Genomic DNA, 25,298 nt, shown 5'->3' on the forward strand with positions numbered 1-25,298 from the left:
TTTCCCTAAATGATCACAAGAATGAAAATTTTTTGATATGTATAATGCTTTAAAGGAATTGAAATTTTACTTAAAATATTTCTAAAGTAATATCATAAGAACCTTTACTTGAGTAAATAGGTATATTTGAACAGTTAAATCTTTTTAGAAAATATTTTTAAAATTTTAGAAAAATGTTTCAAAAAGCTGTTTATATGTAGCCATCCCCTCACCGGTTCCTTCTTTGAATTCCGTGATAGTACACGTGGATGTGATTTTTTTGTCCCCTGTAGAACCATAATTTTAGTAGACTGATATGCAACCTTGATGCTTAGAATTTCAGATGTCTGTGTTATTGAGCGTATAAGGTTCTGTAATCATTTCTTAAAAGTGTGTGTTTAGCAAAGGTCATATTGAAGCTATTTTAGAAATATTTTTCTTCCCTCTTCTTCCTAGTACATAAAAAGATTGAACTTTATAAATGCACCTAGATACCAACACTATATTCATTTTAGCTGTTTTAGGTTTGGTTTTGATGTATGTTTGTTTTATTTTTGCATTCAGCATAATTTCAGTGCTAGGCTGTACCACCTGTCTTTTCTACTGCATTAGCGCTGTTGAAAGTGACTGAAGAGAATGAGGAGGGTTGGAAGGGCACGGGCAAGAACTTACCTGGGTGACCTTCCTCTCACATTTGGCAGTATCAGTAGTGCAGATTTGGATATCTGTTATTCGTAGTATGTTCACGCAGGCTAATTCTAAAATTGTGTAGATTATAAATATTAAATATTTCTGGAAGCACTTTTAAAGTGTAGTATTAAGATTATATGGGGCTTGTACTGGAATGGTTTGTAGGCTAATTCACTTTGTGCTGGATCCATATGCTTGGATTTTGACATGACTAGTATTTACTTCTTTTTCTTCCTTCTGTGAGGAAGATTGGCCCTGAACTAACGTCTGTTGCCAGTCTTCCTCTTTTTGCCGAGGAAGATGGTTCCTGAGCTAACATCTGTGCCAGTCTTCCTCTATGTTGTATATGGGATGCCATCACAGCATGGCTTGATGAGTGGTGCATAAGTCTGTGCCTGGGACCCAAACTCGTGAACCCTGGACCACCAAAGCAGAATGTGTAAACTTAGCCACTATGCCATGGGCCAGCCCCTTACTTTGTTTTTTTAATGACAGTGGGTTTGTTTGAAATCTTTGTCATTCTTGATTTTGAGGAGAAGTGGAGAAGAGGAGTTCTGTCAGCCACATGAAATTTGGAGCACACTGGATCTAATTTATTTCAGATGACAGGACTGTCGCCTATTTTTAAGTAGAGAGAACCATACCAAAAGCCACTATGAGAGTATAAGGAAGAGCAATTAAATTTAGTAAATATTACTTGAATGCCTTCTGTGTGCTCAGTGCCAGAAACTAGGAGAAGCTAAAGGAGCTCTTTTCAGGAAGGAAGAAAACGATGAAGGAGATAGGGACGGGCCGACTGAGTTGGGCCCTGAGAATGCAACCTACCAAGCAGAGGCCTGTTGTGGAGGCAGTTGGATGCCAGGTGCACAGTCGTTTGTTTTTCTTTGGAAAGGAGGGGTAGGAGACTATAGTTGGTTAGTCTAAAGAAGATCACATGAGACACTCAGAAATAGTGTAAAAGGGGAGAAATTCCCACCCCAGGATTCTAACCCAGTTTTGTGTTGTGTGATGTAACGTCGTCTCCACTTGGCATTTTTTCAAAACCATTTGGCAAACAAAAGGAAGGGGTGGGGGAGGCACTATTGCCGAAATAAACCGGGCTGTTCAAACCAGCTCGTCCAGGGAATGTGGTCCTGGGGAAGACCAGATATAAAGTAGGAGCTCTGTGTCTTTTCAACTCTTAATATCCGATCATTCTTTTTCACTCCTGCCGAGGTGCACTGGCGATTGAACTGATAGAAGTTAATCTGAACTCATGGCTCCTGATATAGCAGATATTCTCATGCCTTCCATGTGCGGTCTCCTCTTCCTTCTTCCGCTTGCTCCTTGACTCTCATAGGTCCGCAGTCCCTACCCGCCTTTCTAAAGGCGAAGATTATTTTATAAGCTGTTAGCACTTCTTTGTCAGTAAGACCTGATATAGGTGGGTGTTAGCAGTTTGTCATCTTGGTTTTGGTTAGTGAATTTTTGTTTTGCTGCAGAAATGTTAAGTGTATTTGCTTATGGGGTGCTACCCAATTTTGAGGGAAAGTTGTATGAAATGTGACATGTTCACCCTGTGTTATCTTTTTAAAATTGAAAAAATGTCAATGCATGAAACACATCTGGCAAGGTGATATGTTGTAGATGAGAGATGATAGCTTTATGCTGCTATTTGTTAGGTGGAGTTGGAATCATTTGAAAATGGGGGATTGAACCACCTGTTCTTGTTTCCTTCAGTGAAGGAACTCGAGGATGGAGTTCCATTTTTGATCATTTTTTGTTTTTAATTTTTCCACCGGCTGGCCCCACGTGCATATGTATTTTTAACCTCGTCTTCTGCCACCTTCTTTTGTCCCTGTCGTCTGCACATCCGCAGTTCCATAAGCACAGCAGTTTCTTGTGGCCTTTGGCGTTTGCCCACATTCCCATCTCTTATCTGGACTGTTTGTCCACTTGTTCTTTGCAGGTTGGCTCCTTTTCATCCTTCAATCTCAGCTTAAATGCCACTTCCTTTGAGAGGCTTTTTCTAAGCGTTCTGTCTACAGGACACTTTTCTGTCAGTGTACACTCCTTTGTTCCTTAATATTACATATTCAGATTTGTTTATTTGTATGTGTTCTTTGCTTCTTTGTTTATGGTCTGACTCCCTTACTTTGCTGAAAGGTCTTTGAAGGAAAAGGATTATTTCTGTTTTATTTATCATTATAATAATAAGAACCTAGCAGAGTGCCTTGTACTTAGGCTCTGAATAAATATTTAAGTGAAGACTATGATTATATTTGAAATCAAACATAACAACAACAGTTGCTTATCCTCAGCTTGTAAAGTGTGCGTCGTTGCATTTGCTGAAGTCGTGGTAGTGTTCGTGGTGCTCCAGGCAGTCGCATTTAGCATCAGCTGTAGCCACAGGGTCAGTAAATGGTAAACGCGAGCCAAGACCCGGCTAAGGACTTAACGTGCGTTGTTGTTTTTAAAATTCTTACAGCAATAGCAAGATGGAAACAGCGTTATTTCTGTTTGACAGTTGAGGACAGCTGAGGCTGAGCAGTCAGTCAGTTCAACTTAGGAAGTGGCAAAAGGGGGATGTGGGTTGAGATCCCCTGAGTACAGCCTCTTGCTTTTAATCTCTCAGCTGTAGAGACCAGTGTTACTCTGCCTTCTCCTCCCCGCCCCCTTAAGTCAAGCTTATTTGTGTGTTTGTCACACTGGCCTGCTTTGGTTCTCACTTACCAGGGAATCTATTTATAGTCTTTTGTAGTTACTTTTCACCAAGCCTCTAACTTTATGTTTAGTACGTGAGCTTTTATATTTTGTCTTTTTCTTACATTGGGTCTTCTCAGCCTTGATTGTAGTGCATCTTTTCCTAAATTCCTGAGTGTGTTGTGCGCTCACTTACCAAATCAATAATATTTCAATCAAAGATTTCTTTTCCCTTGTTCTCCTTAGTCATTCTCATAGCAACTTGTGTCACCCGTTTATCTGTATGTCTGTCCATCCTGTCATTCTTTTATCCCTCTAACAAGTACCAAATATTTATTTGAGACTATATTATATTGCAGATGATGTTCCGTCAGTCCTCTGTCTAAAAATGATTTAAGAAAGTTTTAGTATTTTTTTCTCGGGAAGAAGAAAGATGAGAATACTATAATAAGTATGTATGTATGACCTTGTATTTGTGTATATCTTTCTCTGCTTTATGTAGCTGGAAGAATCATGCTACTGAACTTGATAATACTTTATCACAATGCAATAGCTATACAAAGAAGTACAAAGTAATAGTTCAAATGTAGCATTTTTCTGCTTTCAAAATGGAACATATTCCAAAAATGTGTGTGCTTCCCTTTAAGAGTGGTGTCTGTTTCTAAGAACTTATGGTTAAATTAGAATTTTAAATCTCCTTAGTTTTCATCTATTTTTGTGATTAAAAAAAGAGAAATTCTAGCACAGCACATGGCACATAGAAGGCAGTCAGTAAATTTTTATTGTGTGAATAAATACAGAAAATTGAACATACAGCATTTTTATCCTAAAATATTAATCTTGAACTAGGCTGATATTATCTCAACAAATATTTATGTGCATTAAACAGTCTGTTGTGTATACATATAATAAAAAGATAGGAATATTTATATTTTTATAACATATATTTACAATTGTTAATAGTGTGGGAAATTCCAGATAATATACACCTTCACATGACTCATTGCGTATAATGTTCTCTTCTAATAAAAAAAAAATTTTAAAGAGAGAAAAAAGGTAAGAAATATTTTAGATCTTAGCTCTCAGTAATTCCTTTCTTTTTCCTCTGAAATGGCTAAGCACATTTCCCCCTCCCAGCCCTTCTGCCAGTGTTGTGTGCTCTTGTAGTACCTGTTTGTGCATTTATTACAGCAGCAGTCAATTATTTATTTGCTTCATTTGCTAGATGTTAACATCCATGAACAAAGATACTCAGCGCCTAGCAATGTAGTATATCCACTTTCCTTGTCCTTACAGATTGTTGACTAATGCTAAGGCGTTTTAATGTTTTTTGTGAAGCAGAGATGTAACAATATTATTTGAGAAGATTGCAATACCCTTTAAATTTTATAACTAGTGATGATGTAAATACAAATAATTTTTAGGCCTTATTTGCTTTGTAAGTTTGAAAATAAGAATATGATTTTTATAACTCAAAATTTTGCTTTTTTCTCATACAGTTTCTCAAGCAAGACCTCCTCCAAATCAGAAGAAAGGTGAGGTTGTGCCTGTGATTCTAAACTTACTGTAAAAAGTACATCCGAATAAGCTAGATGACAAACCCAGGGCTGCTCTTATGCTTGTGCAGGTGTGTCACGTGATTGTGCTTGGGATCCATTCTGATTTGTCAGTGCTCAGGTCCTGTTGATTATTCAGTATTTTCAGTATCACTGCTGACTTAAAATATTTTTTAGCTCAAAAGAGTTAAAATTACAAATTTATAAACTTTTAATTTATAATTGGGAAACTAACTATAATTCCTTTTATAGTAACATATTTGCTACCTTGAACCTTTTGTCTTCACAGGGTCTCGAACACCCATTATCATAATCCCGGCGGCTACTACTTCTCTAATAACCATGCTTAATGCCAAGGACCTTCTGCAGGACCTGAAGTAAGTCATTCGTTCCACTGTTCTTTTCAGAGGACATGGAGACTCCTTATTTGGAGAACACACAATTTCCGTTCCTGTGCTTTACAGATAGTCTGAAAGACAATTTTCCAAATAGAATATATTCTTTAATATCTGGACCCTGTGGGGAAAATTATAGAAACTTTTGGCTGAAGTCCTAATTAAAAGGATGCTGTTGTATTAATTTTTAGTATGAATTGTTTTGTTTTGATTTTGCCCTGAAGAACTTGAAGAGGTTCTAAAACAAATTCAGATTTTTTTCCCTCTCCCTCCCTCCAGGTTCCAGTTGAAGAATGGGAAAAGTGATATGAACTTCTGTGTGTTAGCTGTAAACCCCGGGGGAAGAGCTTAGGACCGTAGTTTTCTCACCTAGACATTAGTAAAAGTTAGTTGAAGAGTGGAAATGAAACCATATACTATGTTAAAATTTCCAGATGCTCAACTTTCTGAAAAAAATTTTTATTGAGGTATAAATAACATGATTATTATTTTCAGGTGTCCAATGTAACGATTTGATATTTGTATATATTGCAAAAGGATCACAGCAGTAAGTCTAGTTCACATCCATCACCGTAAATAGTTAGAATTTTTTTTCTTGTGATGGGAGCTGTAACGATGTACTCTCCCAGCTCCTTTCATACATGCAGTACTGAATTAGTAAGTACAGCCTCCATGCTGTGTATCACGTTGGGATGACTGACTCATGACTGGAAATTTGTGCCTTTTCATTTTCTAATTGGAATTTTGCACTTGAAGTTTTTACTGTCTCTCCTTTCTCATTTCCTCTTTAAAATGAATATAGTCACCATTGTACTCAGTTTGTTCTGGTAAACATGCATCATGGTAATGGGTACAAAATAAATCTTTTCCCCACCCAACCAGCTCCACACTTAAAATATCAGTAGTGTACCTATTTTCAGCAGCATTTATCTTTATATTAATTAATATGAGTAGGCGTGCTGCTTTTAGAGATCATGACTTTGTTTTAATCTTTATACTTCTTGAATTGGCTGTTATTCACAGAAGAAAAATGGCAATGTTAAAATTGTTTCAAATAATTTTCAGTGATTTGTGCATTAGCAAGGTTTAAAATGAGCCACAGTTAAATGACTTTCAGAATGCTGTCAGCTTTATTAAGGTTATTAGCAGCGTGGCAGATGAGTGGTGCGGTGATTTCTGGATGTCTGCTTGTGCTCGTGACGGAATGAGGCCCACCAGGCCCTCCTCTCATTTTGAATTTCGTGTGCCGGTTCTCAGAAGGTGTTCGTGCTGTCAGTAATGTGCTGTTTGCGTCTGAGTTGTGGATGGATCTTGTTCTAGGTCATTACATTTTTACATAGTATATGTTAATTTCAAATTAACTATCTTTTTTCACTAAAAACTGAAAAGTGTGTGTGTGTTGGCAAGCCTGTGCACGGGGCACATGTGTTCCCAGCCACCTCGCTCAGGTGCGTACTGTGTTTGCATCCTTTTTAACAAGTTCCCTTTCTCTTTGCCAATGGTGGTACTAGGCTTAATAGGTTAAATACAGTAATTTTTTTTCTCCCTTAAACATTGGCACCTGAGCTAACATCTGTTGCCTGTCTTCTTTTTTTTCCCCCTTATTCTTCTCCCCAAAGCCCCCCAGTACATAGTTGTGTATTCTAGTTGTAGATCCTTCTAATTGTGGCATGTGGGACGCCACCTCAGCATGGCCTGGTGAGCGGTACCATGTCTGTGCCCAGGATCTGAACCGGTAAAACCCCACGCTGCTAAAGCAGAGTGCGTGAACTTAACCACTCTGCCATAGGGCTGCCCCTGAATGCAATAACTTTAATACAATATTTTCAAGGGGTAGAATGTGTTTTTCCTTTCCCCACATGTAGGCACATGAATTAAGACAAGAATAATTTATAAACATTTGTTGACATAGTATAAATATAGTAAAATGCTATTCAAAAGAAACAGTCACCTTAGCCTTTAAATAAGTAGTGTTTCTCAATAAATTGTTTTTCAGTCATCCTGATTTTTAAAATGGGTAAATATTTTACGTATCCAGTTAAACACTGCTGGGTGATTTAGGGATTTAAGATAGTTCATTCTGCTTTTGATTGAAGAAGTGAAATAAAAATGGAGGAACCCAGCGTTATAATATATCATAGTTTGGAGGCCAAGAGAGGTATCGTGGTCTCTAGTTGGAGAGAAGGGGGCTAAACTGTATTCTGCGATGCTGTTTTCCTGGCGTTTGGTGCGTTGTTATGTGAGGGACCTCTTAATTAAATGGAGGTTGTCGAAATTGTCCAGTTATGTCCTCGATCATTAAACCTTGGCATTTCGTGTGAATTTGGACTTTTGCTCACTAAGCTTTAACATGGCTTTCTTTGAAGCAGTCTTGGATTGAAGGCACGCCCTTACAGAGTGACTTTGTGCTTGCTTTGCCAGGTGCCTCAGGAATATTCCAAGTCTAACGTTGATTGTTTCATTAAGTTCTCAGCTTGGGGATTTCTGGTCCCCCAGCATAGTATAAATTCAAATTGAGGTCCGACCTGTGTGGCATTTGGGTTGGCCCGTGGCTGACAGGTTATCTAGGATCCCTTTTTCTTCCCCTGCTTTAGAGCCAGATGAAGATGGATTCGCTTCCTTAACAGTTGAGTGGAATTTTTTTTTTTTTTACCTAGTTGATCCTTTGGTTGATTGTGCACCTCTTCTGATGTTCCAGTTCTAGCTCCTTTGTGCCCTTCCTCATGTGGGTGGAAAAACCAAGTCTCAAGAAGGCATGCCCCATCTTCCGTTTTCCTCTACTGTAGCATGAGTGATTTCTAGCCCATTTCTGTTTTCTTCCCAGCTCAGCTGTGCATTTCAGGTGTGTGTTGTTTTTTTTATGCAGCGTTTCCTGGTGTTTATAGCGGGAGGGTGTTTATAATGTGTGGTACGCTGCGTTATTGGAACTGGAAGTTTATGAGGTGTATTTAATCTAGCTTAGTAGCAGCTCTCAGTCTGCCACATGTACATTAATCTGTTAAGACAACAGCACATTTCTTAATTCATTCTTCTTAATTGTTTGAGTTCTGCCTCAAACTTTCTAGAAGTTGAGACCTGAAAAGGAATATGGAATACAGTAGCTTGACCCACTCTCATCCTCAATGAAAATGCTGAGAGAGAACCTTAAAGGCTCCTCTGGAAGGTAGTTGCTTAGCAGGAAATGCAACTTGCTCTCCCAGTGACCAGTTTCGTTGTTTTCACCTTTGGACAGTGGAGATTCCTTTTTTTTTAATTGAAGTCATAATAGTTTAGAACATTGTGAAATTTCATTTGTACTTTATTATTTGTTGTTCATCACCCGCCTACCCTCTACCCTCCTCCCCTCTGGTAACCACTGATCTGTTCTCTTGGGCAGTGGAGATTCTTAATGAACGTTCAGGTAGAGAAATTAGCTTTTATTTTGGACTTGTTTTGGGATAACTCAAGAACAAAGCAAGCTCTTCTTCAACATTCAAGACGTTACGTTCACTGTTAGAATTACCATAATATTTTGTAATTCTAGTGGTCTAATGTTGAAAGTTCTTGTTAAATATTTTTAGTGATAACTAGGAACATATTTTCACTCAGTAACATAATTAATATCCAAAAGAAGAATGTGAGTGAATACTCTGCCTACTTTCTCAGTAAAATAATAATGACAGTTGTTGAAGAAAGAAAACAAAAGCAACCTCACCTCTGAAACAAAATCACACTGCTTTGAAATAATTTATGACGAATTAAAAACAAGAAGCAAAATAAGTTGTAATACTTGCCCGTTTCAGGTTTCACCAAACGCAGAATCAAATTTTAGTGCTTATGACTTAAGTGGATGTATAAAAATCTATGTAACCTGGCACGTACAAGTATATCCATATATTAAGCATGTTTCTTTAGTCCTTTTATTATTTTATTTTATTTTATTTATTTTGAGGAAGATTAGCCCTGAGCTAACATCTGCTGCCAGTCCTCCTCTTTCTGCTGAGGAAGACTGGCCCTGAGCTAACATCTGTGCCCATCTTCCTCTACTTTATATGTGGGATGCCTGCCACAGCGTGGTGTGCCAAGCGTTGGCATGTCCGCACCGGGATCCGAACCTGGGAACCCCAGGCCGCCGAAGCGGAATGTGCGCACTTAACTGCTGTGCCGCTAGGCTGGCCCCTCTTTAGTACTTATGAATGAAATTTTCAATGAACTTTTTTCCTTTAACAGTATGGAAAAAAGGAATTATGTTTTATATTTTAGTAGGCTGTTACAGTGAAGTTTAGTGTTCTCACAGTGTTGTGGATTACTCAAGTAATTCCTGAAGTAATCTACAATTGCTCAAGTAATCTATAACTGGGTGAATAAGAAATATAATCATTTTGGCCTGCCTCTTGAAATAGATTTGACAGTATAACTGAGACTGTGTCAGACCCAGGCAAAAATGGATTTCATTAACTGCTTTAAAATAATGTTTAGTTTTGGTTCGAGCATTTATGTATCTCCTTTACTCCTCCTAATCAATATGCAAGAGTAGTTTTTCATCATTTATATTCTTGGAGATATGATACGCATCTGTTTTTTGTTTTGTGCTGTAGTCTGTGTCCTGAATCTGATACCCAGTCTTTCCAACTAAACTGTGAATTCCTCAGAGAAGGGGGCTTGTTGTTGTAGTTACTTCTGTCTCCTGTATTTTATCTCCTGTACCTTTTCCAGTGTTTACAAAACACTGAATTTTAAAACAGTGTTTGCCTAATGATGGTATTAAGTAAGTGTTTAGGAAGGAAAAGAACAGAACGGGGGAGCACAGTGAGAAAATTGGAAAATGACAGACTTGTGTATCACATTCAAACTTTGTATTTTTGTGTCTGTGAAATCATTGCGTGCATGTATTTCTAATTTTAAATCCATTTTTTGGTATATGGTAGTTGGATCTGCACTGGGACCTGATTTGCGTTCCCATGGAGCATCGTTATACTTGGTGTTGCGGTGTTGGCACTTACTGCATGGTTGGGTGTTGCTTAATGACGGGGATGTGTGTTGTGTTAGCCAGTTTCATCGTTGCGTGAACATCATAGAGTGTACTTACACAAACGTAGATGATATGGCCTACTACACACCTCGGCTGTGGTGCTAATCTCATGGGACCGCCATTGTATATGCTGTTCATTGTATATGCAGTTCGTTTTGCAGCACATGAGTGTGTTGGGATCAAGTGATCTTTAAGGCCCTTTCTAGCTCTTTGGTTTCTGTGATTTGTGAATTTGGTATTTCCAGTTCTCACAATTTTTAGTAATTGACAACTATTTATATTTTTTATAAATATATCTGAATGGTTACAGAAAATTTACAGGAAGTTTTTGAAATGGTAAAAAGGTTCTGTCTTTAAATTTTCGTTCTCCAGAAACTTTGTTGTTCATCTGAATGTATTACAAATCTAATACTTAAATATTGTTTAATAATAGAAGAGAGTAAATACAGAGCAGGGAGATCACACATTTTGGCGTCTTTCTCCTTCGTCTTCCTGTAGAGAAGACAGACAATCAAACAGAGCACAGTCCTAGGATGGACCAGGCCTAATTTTTCTTCTGAGTTTCAAACGCTCCCTTCATTGTTTAACACCTCATTGCAGCTGACATGTCCCCTACAATTTGAGTCAGCTGGAGGCTTTGTCGTGTAATTAATGCATAATTGAATCCTCCTCCACACAGTTAGAGTACTGGCTGAAACCAGTAGCTCGTGTTGGCTTAGATTCTATTTGGTTTCATGTAAAACTGAGGATTCTTCACTTTTCGAGCCCTTTAATAAGTAAATGAAACAAAACAAAATAGAGCCCATCTTAACCTTTAACATCCTAAATAACAAAATTAAGATTATATTATAAAGTATTAAAAAGCACATTGTACATTTCTAAGCATGATCTTAAGAGAAGTTTTAGTGAGACTGTAAATTTATTTAAAATAAACTGATTGGGTGGCATTTGTGATTCTGGCCATGACGGCAGCCTCACAGGGCAGAGTTCAAAGAGGAGACGTGCACTGCGAGAGTGCTCCAAAGATGTGCGGAGGGCTCCCCTTGCACTGGTCAGATACTGTTGAGCACGCGTGTGAGGAAACTCCTGAAGGCCTGGGCAGGGGCAGGGAGAACAGGGGACTGGAGCTCACCCTAGGCCTGAGGAGTTCACGCTCGCAGCAGCCACAGGCAATGCAAAATGATTCAGCCACTTTGGAAAACAATGTAGGAGTTTCTTAGTTTTTTATCATTGCATTGAAGATGTTATTGTACTATTTTCTAGCTTTCCTTTGTTGATAATATAGGTCAGCTGTTAGTGTGATAATCAGTCATGAAGGAAATCTGATTTATCTGGGCATTTTAAAGATCATTTTAAATTTGTTTATCTGCTATAACTAGATGTAGATTTCTTATATACCCCACTTTGGGATTTGTTAGAAGTAAATCTGTGGATTTGTGTTTTTCTTCAGTTCTGGAAGTCTTGCCCCTTATCTCCTTAGATATCACTTCTTTCTCCCCTCCTCCCCTTTTTTTCTTTTTCTCGAACTTAAATGAGGCATCTGTAGAGCTTCTCATTCCATCACCCATGTCTCTTAAGCAATCCCCGTCTGTTTCTCGTCCCCTGGAATTCTTGATCGTTTCTTGAGATTTGACGTCTAGTTGTCTGTCTCTTTGGCCATGCCTAGTCTGGTGTTAAGTCTATCCATTGCATTTTAGAATTGGGATATCTTACTTTTCAATTTTAGTGATTCTGTTTTGTTCTCTTCCAAATCTTTGGTCTTTTCAAAATGATTTTTATCCCTGTACATATTTGCGAGCTCATCTTAGGGGCTTTGATCTCTGACAGTTGTGTCATTTGAAATCCTTAGTTATCTTTTTCTTTGGACTGTTGTTTCACTCATGATACCTCATTTCTGTGTGTATTTAGTTTGTTACTATTCATTTAATGTTTTTTCATTTACTCATTTACTGTTCATTTTCCTTGGAATTTTTTCCTGTGGAAATTCTTTGATTTCCAGAATGAAGGTGGAAGTACTCCAGAGAAGACTTGTATTTGTGTCTGCTGAGCACCCGGGAGCATTGACATCAAACATTGCTTTTAAATTCTCAGTTTGAGATTTTTTAATATCCAGATATTATTGTTAATTCCTTTTTTTTTCAAATTTCAATTTCTTTTATTTAAGAAAAAAGAAAACTATATTTTTAACTTGGGAAACATCCATAAACTTGTTCTGTTTTCAAAATAATCTTAAAGTCTAGAACTAATCTTGCTATATCGTCTCATGTGCATTTTTTTCTTGGACAATAGTAATAAAGTTATTTCAGTAGAACTTTGCTTGTTTAAACACTAATGACTTAACCATATCACCCATACTCCTTACACTCACGGAATGTAAAGTGGAATAAATAAATGGCAAATATTGGATAAGTTAGTGGACTTCACAGTATTTCTCCAAATCACGTTTGTCCATTCACCATATCAATTGTCCAGTCTCAGTTGTGCAATTCTGGTTGTATTTGTTAGACACTTTTAGTTGTAAGTGATAAAAACCAACTCAGAGTAGCTTTATCAAAAAATAATTTATTGGTTCAAGATAACTTGAAAGTCCTGGCTTCTGATACAGCCGGACTCAGTGCTCAAACGATGTAATCAGGAGTTGGTCTCTCCGTCTCCCAGGCAGGTTGTCCTCCGTCAGGGGCAGAGGTGACTGTCAGAAACTCCAGGTAGGCAAACACAGAAGACAGACACTGCTTGTTTCCCAGTACTTCCAGCAAAAATCCCAGGATTAAGTTTCATTGGCCTCGCTTGGAGAACATGTTTATTTCTCAACCAGTCACTGTGGTCAGAGTTGTTAATTCTGGCTTCAAGTCCAGGTGAGGTACAGTTGCAGTTCTGAGGTTTGATTTTCCTTACGATTGCCAGGGTGTTAGTTAGGGCTGGGGTGAGGAGGGCAGGAAAAAGAGTGGGCAGTGGGTTTGTTTCTAGTTTACCATTATACTGAACTTGACTCCTGAGAGTCTTAGCTTTTTAAAAGATGGAACTGCTGTTAGATTCCCTACCTTGAGCAGAATTTGGCCTTGTTTCCTATTTCAGGAGCCCAGTGAAATAAAGTAAAACCAAGGCTTAAGTTTAATTAGTTTGCCAGTACCTTTTATGGATAGAAGTTTGCAGTGTTATTCTGACTTCTTTGGGTTCCCTTCTTTACTCAGTCTTTGGTCCAAGAATTCTTAACTTCTTGCTAGCTAGCTTAGAGATGCCTTTAAGATGTTCTTTATACTTTATCCTACTTTGGAAAACTTTATGACAGTTTCGTGTAAAGTTAAATGTACCCTATGACCCTACAGTTCCACTTATAGGTATTTATATAAGAGAAATGAAAACATATGTCCACAAAGAGACTTACACAAGAATGTTTATAGTAGCTTTATTTGTAATAAGCCCAATTTTGGAACCACCCAAATGTTCACCACAGGAGAATGTATAAATATTGTGGCATATCCACACAATAAAATTCTTCTCAGCAATAAGAAAGAATGAACTACCTCTATGCCCCACAGCATGGATGAATATGAGAAACATTAAATTGAAGGAAAGAAGCCAGGCACTAAAGAGTATGTCCTGTACAATTCCACGTACATGAAGTCATAGAACAGGCAGAAGTGATCTGTGGTGATGGAAAGAAGAATAGTGGTTGCCGATTCGGGGAGGGAGGATGGGGATTTACTGAGAGGGGCACGAGGAAACTTTTCTGGTTTCTTGCAGATATTCTGTATCTGGATTGGAGTGGTGCTTACTCTGGGTATACGTTGATGCAAACTGATCTGTTTGTGAATTTCACTTTGTGTAAATTTTATGTCAATAAAAATGTTGCTGTGTATGCAGAAATACACTGAAATGAAGCAATGAGGCATAAATTTGATATTTGTGAAGCGTATATTCCTTGCAGGAATGACCTCACTCCCATGTTTTCTTACAAAGCAACAGCCAAGTGCATTATGGAACCCGAGAAAGGAAGATCCCTGTAGATGAAACTGTGTTGCTTTCTTGTTCCTGAGATGCATATGAAGGGATCAAGCAGTACATTTGAAGCCAAGAGAAATGACGAGTATCTGTCCCTACCCTCCGCCCGCCCCATAATGCCTCTAATTTACCTGGAGTGTCATTAAGGCATTATCCTAGTTTAATTGGGAGTATTTTTTTTTAATTCTTTCTTAGTAGTACAAAATGGCATATCCAGTAGTCATTGGGGCCTTAGGTTTGATGAACTACAGTAGGAAGAATGGCTAAAATTCGTATTGACTAGATGTGTAGTAGTTATCTTTTTAGTGGACTCAAGTTTAGGGGAATAGGTAGGAAGTCTGTCCTTGTTATCAAATGAGATCAAGGCTGAAAGGCATTTTGAAATACAGCTACTTTTTACTGCTAACAGAGAAATCTACTGTTTTAAGGAAAGGCCTAGATATATGCAGAAATTAAAACACTAGAGCATGTAAAAATTCTAGGACTATAGTTAAAGAACCATGTTAGTGACTCTGAACTTTAATAAAACTTAACATCAACAAATAATATAAACATGCAAATGCTGTATCTCTCATTTCTTATGCATTAAAAGTTGAATTTGCTGTGTAATAGACTTTTTTAAGTTGAATATTATAATAGATCACTCATTTGTATATATAATTCATTCATTATTAAACTTTATAAGTAATTTTATACCTTTACAACATTAAAGTTCAAAAGCTAGAAAAGAGGGAGATGCAATATTTAAGAATTTAAACATTTTAATCCCATCTAAATATAGACTAAGATAAATTAAAGCAAAGCGCCTTTCTCTTGGCAGTAAGACCCGTCTGTTCTGTGTGTCTGAAACATGAGCCTCAAGAGGGCAGGGGCTGTATTTGTACAACTGTGTGTATTGTGTGATGTAGCACAATGTGTTGCGTATACTCTTCACGTAATATGTCTTTGTTATTTGTGTCTTTATATTAGGACGGCTTCCATCAATGCAAGTCTATTAATTTCTAAAAAAATTCGTTATTCAAAGTGTTAGTATTGTATCTGGCATTTTCTAAGTGGGCTTGGTTAATAAGTAACCGGAATCCATCAGGAGTAAAATGATTATCTGGGAGAAATTTTTAGTGATACGTCTGTCAGTCTTAACTTTTCCATCATATGTGATATGGATGTGAAAACAGTGAGCTCAGAAGTGAAGTTCAGTATAATCCCAATCTCCATGTACTGGTTATCACTGCATGGTGAACCAGGGTGTGGTATTGAAGTTTTTCAAAGGACCCTGCCAAGTGCAGCCTGTCATGCATCCTCTTTTGTCTCTTATCCTTAACTTTAGAAGCAGAGTGCTATTCAGTGCCGTGACTGCATTGCCTCCATTAAAGTGGAGAGGTCAGACCATAGCTAAGAAAGTATGCTGATACATTGTGTATTAGAAGTGTGTATGTTTAAAAAAAAAAAGTAAGACTGTTTTAAAGTACTTTGTGAGCACTAACAAATCTAGAGCTGGCAACAGCTCTGCAGATTGCTGAACTATTTTTGAGAATATCTGTTGATGGTACAGTAGAGAATTGAACCACAGAGTTGGTAATTTACTGAAATAGACAATTGACATACACTGATTTAATTTCCTTACTTTAAAATTTGTGAAGTAACCCTGAAATTTGATGGCATTTTTCTAGTTTTGCTGAGGTATAAATGTGAAAAGGAGTGTTTTGTGAAGCTCCTGGATAGGCTAAGACACCTACCCAGGAAGAAACCTGGCTAGCCACATAGCTTCATTTCAGGTGACCCGTTGATTTATAGGAAAATTTCCCTCTGAGAGCATTTGAGAAGTCAAGGGTTAGTGTGGTCGTTCATGTAGGCTTGGAGAAGGCTGAGCGCGAGATGAATAAATAGAAATCGTGTGTGTCTGTGTGAGAGACAGACGCAGAGAGAGACACATACACACACATACACACACGCACGCACACACACGCACACCCACGCACACACCCACGCACACACACATACACACGCGCACACACATACATGCACCCACGCTCACACACACACACACACACGCGCGCACACGCACACACACGCGCACACACACACGTGCACACACACACACGCGCACACACACGTGCACACGGGCTTATGTGCAAGCAAAGCCCCATACTGTTCAGGCATTATAATCTGTACATGCAGAGTGGGTTTATTTTAAAAATAAACATTTTTGGTTCAAAACCATCAATATTTAAAAAATGATTTCTAAATATAATTTATTTTCCTATTTGTATCACATTGAAGCACTTGACTTTTTCTCATCTGTGTTTTTTCAAAGATTTGTCCCATCCGATGAGAAGAAGAAACAAGGCTGCCAACGAGAAAACGAAACCCTAATACAGAGAAGAAAAGACCAGATGCAACCAGGGGGCACTGCAATTAGTGTCACAGTTCCTTACAGGGTAGTAGACCAGCCCCTTAAACTTATGCCTCAAGACTGGTAAGATAATCTATATTGTTTACATAGTCATTAATTTTTTATACAATGAACAAATATCCAGTTTTATGATGAAGTGTTAGAACCCGTCCTTGAAAGCTATGTTACTGTCTCATTTAGTCATCAGTAATGTTAACATTCTAGTACTACGTAAATGAGTTTATATTTTGGATACCTAAACTTCTGTTTTACTTATAAGAAGAAACGCTTCTGGAAAACGTACAGAGTAAAACTTCTTTGCATTTGTCCATTTGTTCTGAATAAGCTTTTAGAACAAAACTTTCAAACAGACTAATGTTATTTTGAGGGCCTATATTTTAGATTTTTGATTTGGAGAATTCAGATTTTCTGATAGGAAATGTTAAGTGAAGGCATTGTTACTTTTATTGTAAGGGAATAATTTAATAAAAAGAACGTTACCCTGGTTTAACTCTTTTATTGCATTAAAATGTTTAAGAAAATACTAAGCTATTTATAGTATAAAGTACCTATAAATTTGTATATATGAAGTATCTTAAATTACTTCGTTAATCGAAGCTGGAGTGAAAATACAGGGTCTGAGAGTGCATCTCTGTGACAGAGATGCAACGCATTGGTGCATTAAATGAAATTGGCCTTTGAAGTACTTTTTAGTCTTCAGATATTAGGAAGTCAGCCGTTGAGAATATTAGTATGTCAGAAATTTACTAAAGAAAAAAGGGTCTTTAACAGAGATACCTTGAGTAATATATGAAGTGAATAAGAAAAATTTTAGATACCAAGTTTAAAACGTGTGGGAAGTAGGAAAGTTACACCATTTGTATTATATGTTTGCAAAAAATGACAGTACAGTGTGTACAAGCGCCATCACTTTGCTACAAAATATTGCTTATGTATGTGAGTTAGGTTCCTACCCATTGGTGTCATGATCTAGGAATAATATCTCCCTTACCTTTCTTCTTTTCTTTTCTGTTAATTGTCCTTTCAAGAATTCACTGGGAAGAGTTTTTGTATTCTCTTACTCCTCTACTAGCCCTATGAGACCTACTAGGAGCCATGTGACCCCTATCTAGCAAATTCCCTTTAGTTTGGCAGGCATCTTGGGCTTTCAAGTATTGTATGGTACAAGTTACATCATGAAGTTGAGGCCATTTAATAGTGTGCTGCATTACCAAAGATGGTTTTGGCAGTACGGGGCATATATCCCGTGAAAGGAGGAAATTTTTTATTTAAGATTTGATTTTAACCTTAGGGACTTTGAGAAGGTTAAGATCTAAGCTGTGGTTTTTCACAGTACCTTTGATCGTTCCCATAGGTCTTTTACTTGAGTAGAAGGTAACCATTGTTTAATGTTTTGTTGAGGGTAGAGAGTCTCCATTTAATGCAGTGTTTATGAAAGTGTGGTCCATGGACCTCTGGGCATTCCCAGGACCCTTTTAGGGAGTTGTGTGGTCAAAACTATTTCCATAATAATAGGGCTTTTCTCATCGTTTGCCAGTCCTCCCTCAGGGGCAGTAGCATAACCAGTGCACAGGCTTGATCATTTATTTCCCTCTCCTCACACCCTCTCTCCTTGCCCCGCTTCCCCCCTCCCTTGCTCTTCTGGCTGGTGGACTGTTCTCTGGTATGCCCGTTCACTTCTGCTTCCTCACCTGTGAAATGGGGATGATGATGCTACTCACTCCTTTGGATTGTTTTGAAGATTAAATGTGTTAACAGAAGGAACGTGTAAAGTGCCTAGAACAGCACTGGCAGCTAGTAAATGCTCGGTGATCTTACCAATGTTAACTCTTCCTGTCGATGTTGTGGTTTTGTCCCCACCTCTTTACTTGTAGGCTTAAGCTGTTTATGGCAGTTAGACGTATTATAATTTCTCAATTTAATTAAATATATTGTAATCGAGTGAAATATGAGGGCCTAGAAAGAGATTCGTTCTTTTAGGAAAATGAAGTTGAATCGTTGGAGAAACAAGTTACTTAAAAAAAAACTTACAGAGTTTAGGGTTAGTGAAATAGCTCTAAAACAGTTGGAAAAATTAAAAAATCTAGATGATTTCTGTACTCAGATTACTTTCCAAATAATTGGAGGAACTTAAGAGTAAGGCCTTGGGGCTTCATAAAATGGTTGGTGAATTACTATAGAATTACCTTACTATATAAGGTTTTTAATGTAAAATATTTAAGATGTCTTTAAATTTTTTTAGTGAAGTATAATTGACATGCTATTATTATGATTAGTTTCAGGTATACAGCATAGTGATTTCGTATTTTTATAGATTATGAAATAGCACCACGCCATGGCTAGTTACCGTACGAAGTTATTCCAGTATTGTTGACTGTGCTCCCTGTGCCACACTGCAACCCCATGACTTCTTTATTTGATGACTGGAAGCTTGTACCTCTTGGTCCTCTTCACCTATTTCACCCATCTCCTCTCCCCGCTCCGCTCTAGCAACCGCTAGTTTGTTCTCTGTATCTAGGAGTCTGTTTCTGTTTTGTTTGTTCATTTGTTTTGTTTTTTAGATTCCACATATAAGTGAAATCATGTGGTATTTGTCTCTGTCTGACTTATTTTCATTTAGCATAATACTCTCTAGGTTTATCCACATTGTTGCAAATGGCGAGAGTTCATTCTGTTTTATGGCTGAGTAATATGCCTTTGTATGTTTCTACCACATTTTCTTTCTTTATTCATCGATTGATGGACACTTAGGTTACTTCCATATCGTGGCTATTGTAAATAATGCTGCCGTGAACATAGAAGTGTATATATCTGTTCAAATTAGTATTTTCATTTTCTTTGAATATATACCTAGAAGTGTAATTACTGGATCATGTGGTAGTTCTATTTTTAATCTCTTGAGGAACTTCCATACTGTTTTCCATAGTGGCTGCACCAATTTACATTCCCACCAGCAGTGCCCAAGGGTTCCCGTTTCTCCACATCCTCGCCAACACTTGCTCTTTGTGGTCTTTTTGATAATAGCTATTCTAACAGATGTGAGGCAGTATCTCATTGCGGTTTTGATTTGCATTTCCCTGATGATTAGTGATGTGGAGCATCTGTTCACGTGCCTCTTGGCCATCTGTATGTCTTCTTTGGAAAAATGCCACTTCAGGTCCTCTGCCCATCTTTTTTTTTTTTGAGGAAGATTAGCCCTGAGCTAACATCTGCTGCCAATCCTCCTCTTTTTGCTGAGGAAGACTGGCCCTGGACTAACATCTGTGCCCATCTTCCTCTACTTTATATCTGGGACACCTGCCACAGCATGGCTTGACCAGTGGTGCATAGGTCTGCACCCGGGATCTGAACTGGTGAACCCTGGGCCACTGAAGCAGAACGTGTGAACTTAACCTGTGTGCCACCAGGCTAACACCTCTGCCCATCTTTTGATCGAATGCTGGGTTTTTTTTTTGAGTTGTATGAGTTCTTTATGTATTTTGGATATTAATCCCTTATCAGATAATATCATTTGCAAATATCTTCTCCATTCAGTAGGTTGCCTTTTTGTTTTGTTGCCAGTTTCCTTTGCTGTGTAAAAACTTGTTAGTTTGATGTAGTCCCATATGTTTACTTTTACTTTTGTTACTCTTGCCTGAGAGGGCAATCCAAAAAAATATTACTAAGACCAGTGTCAAAGAGTTCACTGCCTATGTTTTCTTCCGTGGTTTCAGATCTTACATTTATGTCTCTAATCCATTTGAGGTTTTTTTTTGTATGTGGTGTAAGAAAGTGGTTCAGTTTCATTGTTTTGCATGTAGGAGTCCAGTTTTCCCAACAAAGATGTGTTTGAATTTTAAATGATTTTCTTTTAAAACCAACTTTTTTGATGAACAGATCAACTGCTGTTCCCTATTGCATAGGAAAAGTGGGCTCTTACTCCAATTCATAGAAGGGAAGAGAAAAAGGCTGAAAAGATCACATATAAGGATTGTGCGTATAATTATGTTTAAAAGACTTATGCGCAAAAAACCGATGCATGGGCAGTATAGCAGTCATTAATGCACTCTAATGGTAACGGCGTAATGAACAGTTCTGGTAACGTACTTGGCTTGCCTCAGAGAAGTGTTGACAGGAGGCTGCATCACATGCGTAACTATGAGACTCTCCTTAAGGACTTACCCTGACCAGAGCTCATGTTTGAGATGTTCTCTCTCCACTCCCCCCCCCGCCCCACCCCTCTTCTATGTTCAGGGACCGAGTTGTGGCAGTTTTTGTGCAAGGTCCTGCGTGGCAGTTCAAGGGTTGGCCATGGCTTTTGCCTGATGGATCACCAGTTGACATATTTGCTAAAAGTAAGATTCTCTTTATTTTTACTGCTTATCCAATATAGAAATGCTCTTACTTTGTTTAAGAGAAAGAGCCATCCACGGCTCTGTGTATATGTGTCATATCAAAGAATTCCTATTAAGTAGCATGTATAATGTTAATTTTTAAGCACTTGTGAAATATTTTTAAAGCCTTTTTTGAACATTAATATTTCCTGTGTATTCATATCTAAAAATGAATTAGCACCTATTCCCCAACATTAATAATTACTTTTTAGGTCACTTAAAAATCATTAATATTGTTGCATGTCCATACAGTTTTATTAAAATTGATGGCCAGTTTTTAAGTGGATTGACTTGCTGAACCATAGTGTGTAGCTGTAACTTGAAGTGCCGTGTGACTTTGCCAGCTCTCCCATTGCCTGGCATGATTATAGCTGATTGGCTGCTTCTCTTCGTTCAGGTCTCAGCTCATGTATTCTCTCCTTTTAAGAACCCTTCTCTGACCGCCCTGGAAATAGCCATCACCTCCTCCCAGTTACTCTCTCAGCTGTTTCATTTTCATGATAGCACTTAGCAACGCTTCATCTTACCCGTTATTTTTATATCTTTGTCATAAGTCTTCCCTGGTTAGAATGCAAATTCCAAGGTGGAAGGAGCCTTCTCTGCCTTGTGCGCCCTTGTATCATCAGCACAGAAGAGTGCCTTCAGTGGATATCTGTTAAATGACTGGATTTCATGTGGCTTATCTTTTACTGACATATATTTTTATATATTGGTATACCAGAAGTAGATGAAGGTAGCCTGTTGTTTTGCTGGTAGGGGTATTCCAATTATTATTCAATTCAGGTACCCAATTAAGTTAGTAATATTAGTAAAATTACTTTTTAAAAAGCATTCTCATAAGACAAATATGTTTATTAGAAACGACAGCTTTTAGTTATTATGAATGTAGATTGTGCTTTGAAAGCCAGCCCTGTTTTTGGCAACTTCAGGTTTTGTTAGTGGTACTACCATTCTTTCCAGGCTAGAAACTGCCCAGGCTGGAAAGTTTGAAACATTTATTCTCCTACCTTCATTCATTTTTAAACATGAATTCTAATACTACTAATATTATGATAACTTTTTATATGTTATTTCTGAAACTTGAGTAGTGCACAGAGTTGATAAATAGAAAATTAAAGATATAGAGAGAATGAGAATTTTAGTGAAAGTAAAATATCAGTGAACATGAGTGTTGTGTTTAGTCTGCTTGCTTGCCTTGTTGAATAGTATTGTAGTAAGAAATGATCAGAATGTCTTCAAGATGTAAATGCTCTCTGAATTTCATTAAGAATATAACAAACTGTTTTGTTCAGATTGTTAGTCTTCTGATTTAGCTAAGAACTTAGAGACTTTTTTAAAAGTTATCAATTATAATTTTCTTCTATGAATTATTCTTTCTCTTCAACCTTCCTCGTTTACTGATCCTTTCTATCATTATTTAAGATGAAGATATTCTTGCCCCTTCCATCTCAAAACAAACAAACAAAACAAAACTCTTTCGGAGCTTGACCTCCCCTTTCCTTCCAGCTCATTCTCTTTTTCTTTTACAGCTCAGCTTTTAAGAGAATTGCCTCTGCTGACTCACTTTGTGTTCAATTCTCAATCCACTGTAGTCTGGCCCTCTTGCCATCCACCGAACTGTTCCCACCAAGCTCACCAGTGACCAAATGTTGGCTGCTTTTGACCTCCTCATCCGAGTTTGACTCTCTTGACCCATTTTCTCCTTTTTAAAATGTTCTTTTCCAAGAACTTATTATGCTTTCTCAGACTCTCTAGCTACTTATCCTCTGGCTTTCAACAACATATTTATGTTCCCATATCTCTTCTCTTTTAATTATAATTACTTTTTCAAGGAGATCTGATAGCTTTTAATCACTCGTTCTAAAAGTTGTGTCTCTAGCTTGATATTCTGATCATCTCTCTCGATGATTATCAGATAACTCCTCTGTGAGGTCGCATTTGTACATCAAACTCATCCTGTTCCAAATGGAATTGTCTTATACTCTCTGTCATCCCCAGACTGTTTTTCCCTCTCGATTAGTTTTTTAAGTAATTTGCTTAAGCTAAAAATGTAGGAATATATTATGTCTTAGCTTTTAGTTGGTCGCCTTGCTTTCACTCTTGCCTCTTCCAGCTTCCCACCCTTTTCCCTGTAACACACGTTGAGAATGATAATGTCCATGTAGCATGGTGGGGCTGAGGGTATTTGGGAGCATCTGTATAGGCCTTGGTAAAAAATTGTATTGTACATAATAATAAAATACAGGAAAATAATAAAGTACATAATAAAAAATAAAATAAAATAAAATGCAAAATAATAAAATAAAATAAAATAAAAGATACTAAACATTGAATAGTATAAAATTGCCAAATAAAATCTTTTCAAAATTATAATGAGAAATTTAAGCTTGTAACTGGATATAGCTTTTTTCAGTGTTATCTTTTATTCTTGAGATGGCTACGTACATTTGTTGATCAAGATTTTTAAATGATGATGTCTTCAAATTTTTGCTACTTATCATTGACAAAATTTTTTCATTTAATAATCTTCTGTATTAGATTGTTCTTTTGTCGTTTGACATGCCTTCATTTTATCTACTAAATATTATTCAAGAGCACTGTTTCTGTTTCTTTTTGTTCCCACAAGAAAATGTTGACACGGTTCATGCTGTTTGCAAAAAATGAACCATTCTGAATTGTGTGAAGTATTTTGCTTTAGTATTCATTGTGCCACCAGATAACTGGCTAAGTCATATAAAAGAACTTTGTTTCCTTTGTTTTTTACTGAGGCTTAAAAACTTTTAAGTCTGTCTGGATAAGAAAGATGTTTCATAGTAATGTCTTGGTGTAAGTTTGCGTGCCACTATTGCTTCATGCTAACACAGTATTTTCTATGATGAGAGAAATCTTAGGTTTCCTCATTTGTGACTTAAACTTTTTGGACTGTGATATTTTAGCTTTAATTTTAAAAGATCTCTATTCTGGTGGGGAAATAAATACTATATAAACTAAATCTATTGAAGTTTTTAAGGGGGACTGTAGGCCTTTGTAGCTTTAGATAAATCATTTTTAAAAGTCTAACTCATATATTTTTAAGAATGGTTTAAAGTGATCATATTGGGAGAATAGAAAAGTGAAACGTGGGGCCAGCCCGGTGGTGCAGCGGTTAAGGTCACTCGCTCCACCTCAGCAGCCTGGGGTTCGCCGGTTCCGATCCTGAGTGTGCGCTTATGCACTGCTTCTCAAGCCATGCTGTGGCAAGCGTCCCACATATAAAATAGAGGAAGATGGGCATGGATGTTAGCTGAGGGCCAGTCTTCCTCAGCAAAAAGAGGAGAATTGGTGGCAGATGTTAGCTCAGGGCTATTCTGCCTCAAAAAAAAAGAAAAAAAAGAAAGAAAAAGAAACATATAAGCAGGATAAGAAGTATTGAGGTGTTGCTTTTATTTAATTTAAAAATTTCTGAAAATTCAAAAAGTATTTTTTACGTACATAAATATTTTGAAAATGAGTTTTCTGAAGCCATAACATATAGCCCCTGTAGTGAATTAAATTCAAAATGAATACTATATCTGATGAGGGTACCTTTATTTATAAAAGCAAATAATTTAGAAATAATCCTTATGTCTTTTTTCGTGGGCACGACTGATTCATTTTGGATTTCCGTCAAGAATTAGACCTTTATTAGTTGTTAACATCAAAAGCTACGAAGCCAGCAGCAGTATGGAACAAGCAACTCATAAATAGCTATCAGCAAAAACAAGAAATAAACCATTTTCTTTTTAGAAACTCCTAATACTGGCTGATAGTGATGATAGTAACAGTCATCTTATATATTAGAAAAAAAGTAAAAAGTTGAAAGGAAACATCTTACATGTGCACGTGTAAAACAAAACTCCGCTGATGATAAACTGATTGCAAATGCAGTAATCAGCTAACTAGCGTGATTCATCACGATGATCAGGGAGCGAGATGGAAAGTCAGTGTTTGAAGGCCCACCTACTAACCTTTCGCAGCACACGCCAGTTGGGAAGTTTTGCCCAACTGTCTTTTATCTGCCCAACACCCAGAGTTATCTTTTAAAAATAAAAATCAGATCATTTAGCCTTCTTACTTTAAACTTTCCAGTGGTTTATTATCTCATTTGGAATAAAAGACAGATTTTTTTTACCATAGCTGAAGCGTTTCTCCATGCATACAGAGCATTGCCTACAATAC

At 37.3% G+C, this 25,298-nt stretch overlaps 1 protein-coding gene across 3 annotated transcripts in view; it reads left to right on the forward strand.

Annotated features, from left to right (window-relative positions):
• The window catches only part of CDC73 (cell division cycle 73), a 215,646-nt gene that overhangs the window by 86,576 nt on the left and 103,772 nt on the right, over positions 1 to 25,298 (forward strand). For 2 of the 3 annotated variants that reach the window (XR_011434179.1, XM_023632512.2), the window contains exons 12-14: positions 4,851 to 4,886; positions 5,197 to 5,284; positions 16,630 to 16,791. Coding sequence is in view for 2 of the 3 variants with exons in the window: in XM_023632512.2 (XP_023488280.1) it covers positions 4,851 to 4,886; positions 5,197 to 5,284; positions 16,630 to 16,791 (286 nt within the window). In the remaining variant the exon portion in view is untranslated. Of the gene's footprint in view, positions 1 to 4,850; positions 4,887 to 5,196; positions 5,285 to 16,629; positions 16,792 to 20,961; positions 21,063 to 25,298 lie in introns of all 3 variants that reach the window. The other variant, XM_023632511.2, reaches the window with a different exon arrangement.

This window comes from Equus caballus, chromosome 30 (genome assembly GCF_041296265.1).
Source record: "Equus caballus isolate H_3958 breed thoroughbred chromosome 30, TB-T2T, whole genome shotgun sequence".
NCBI lineage: Eukaryota > Metazoa > Chordata > Mammalia > Perissodactyla > Equidae > Equus > Equus caballus.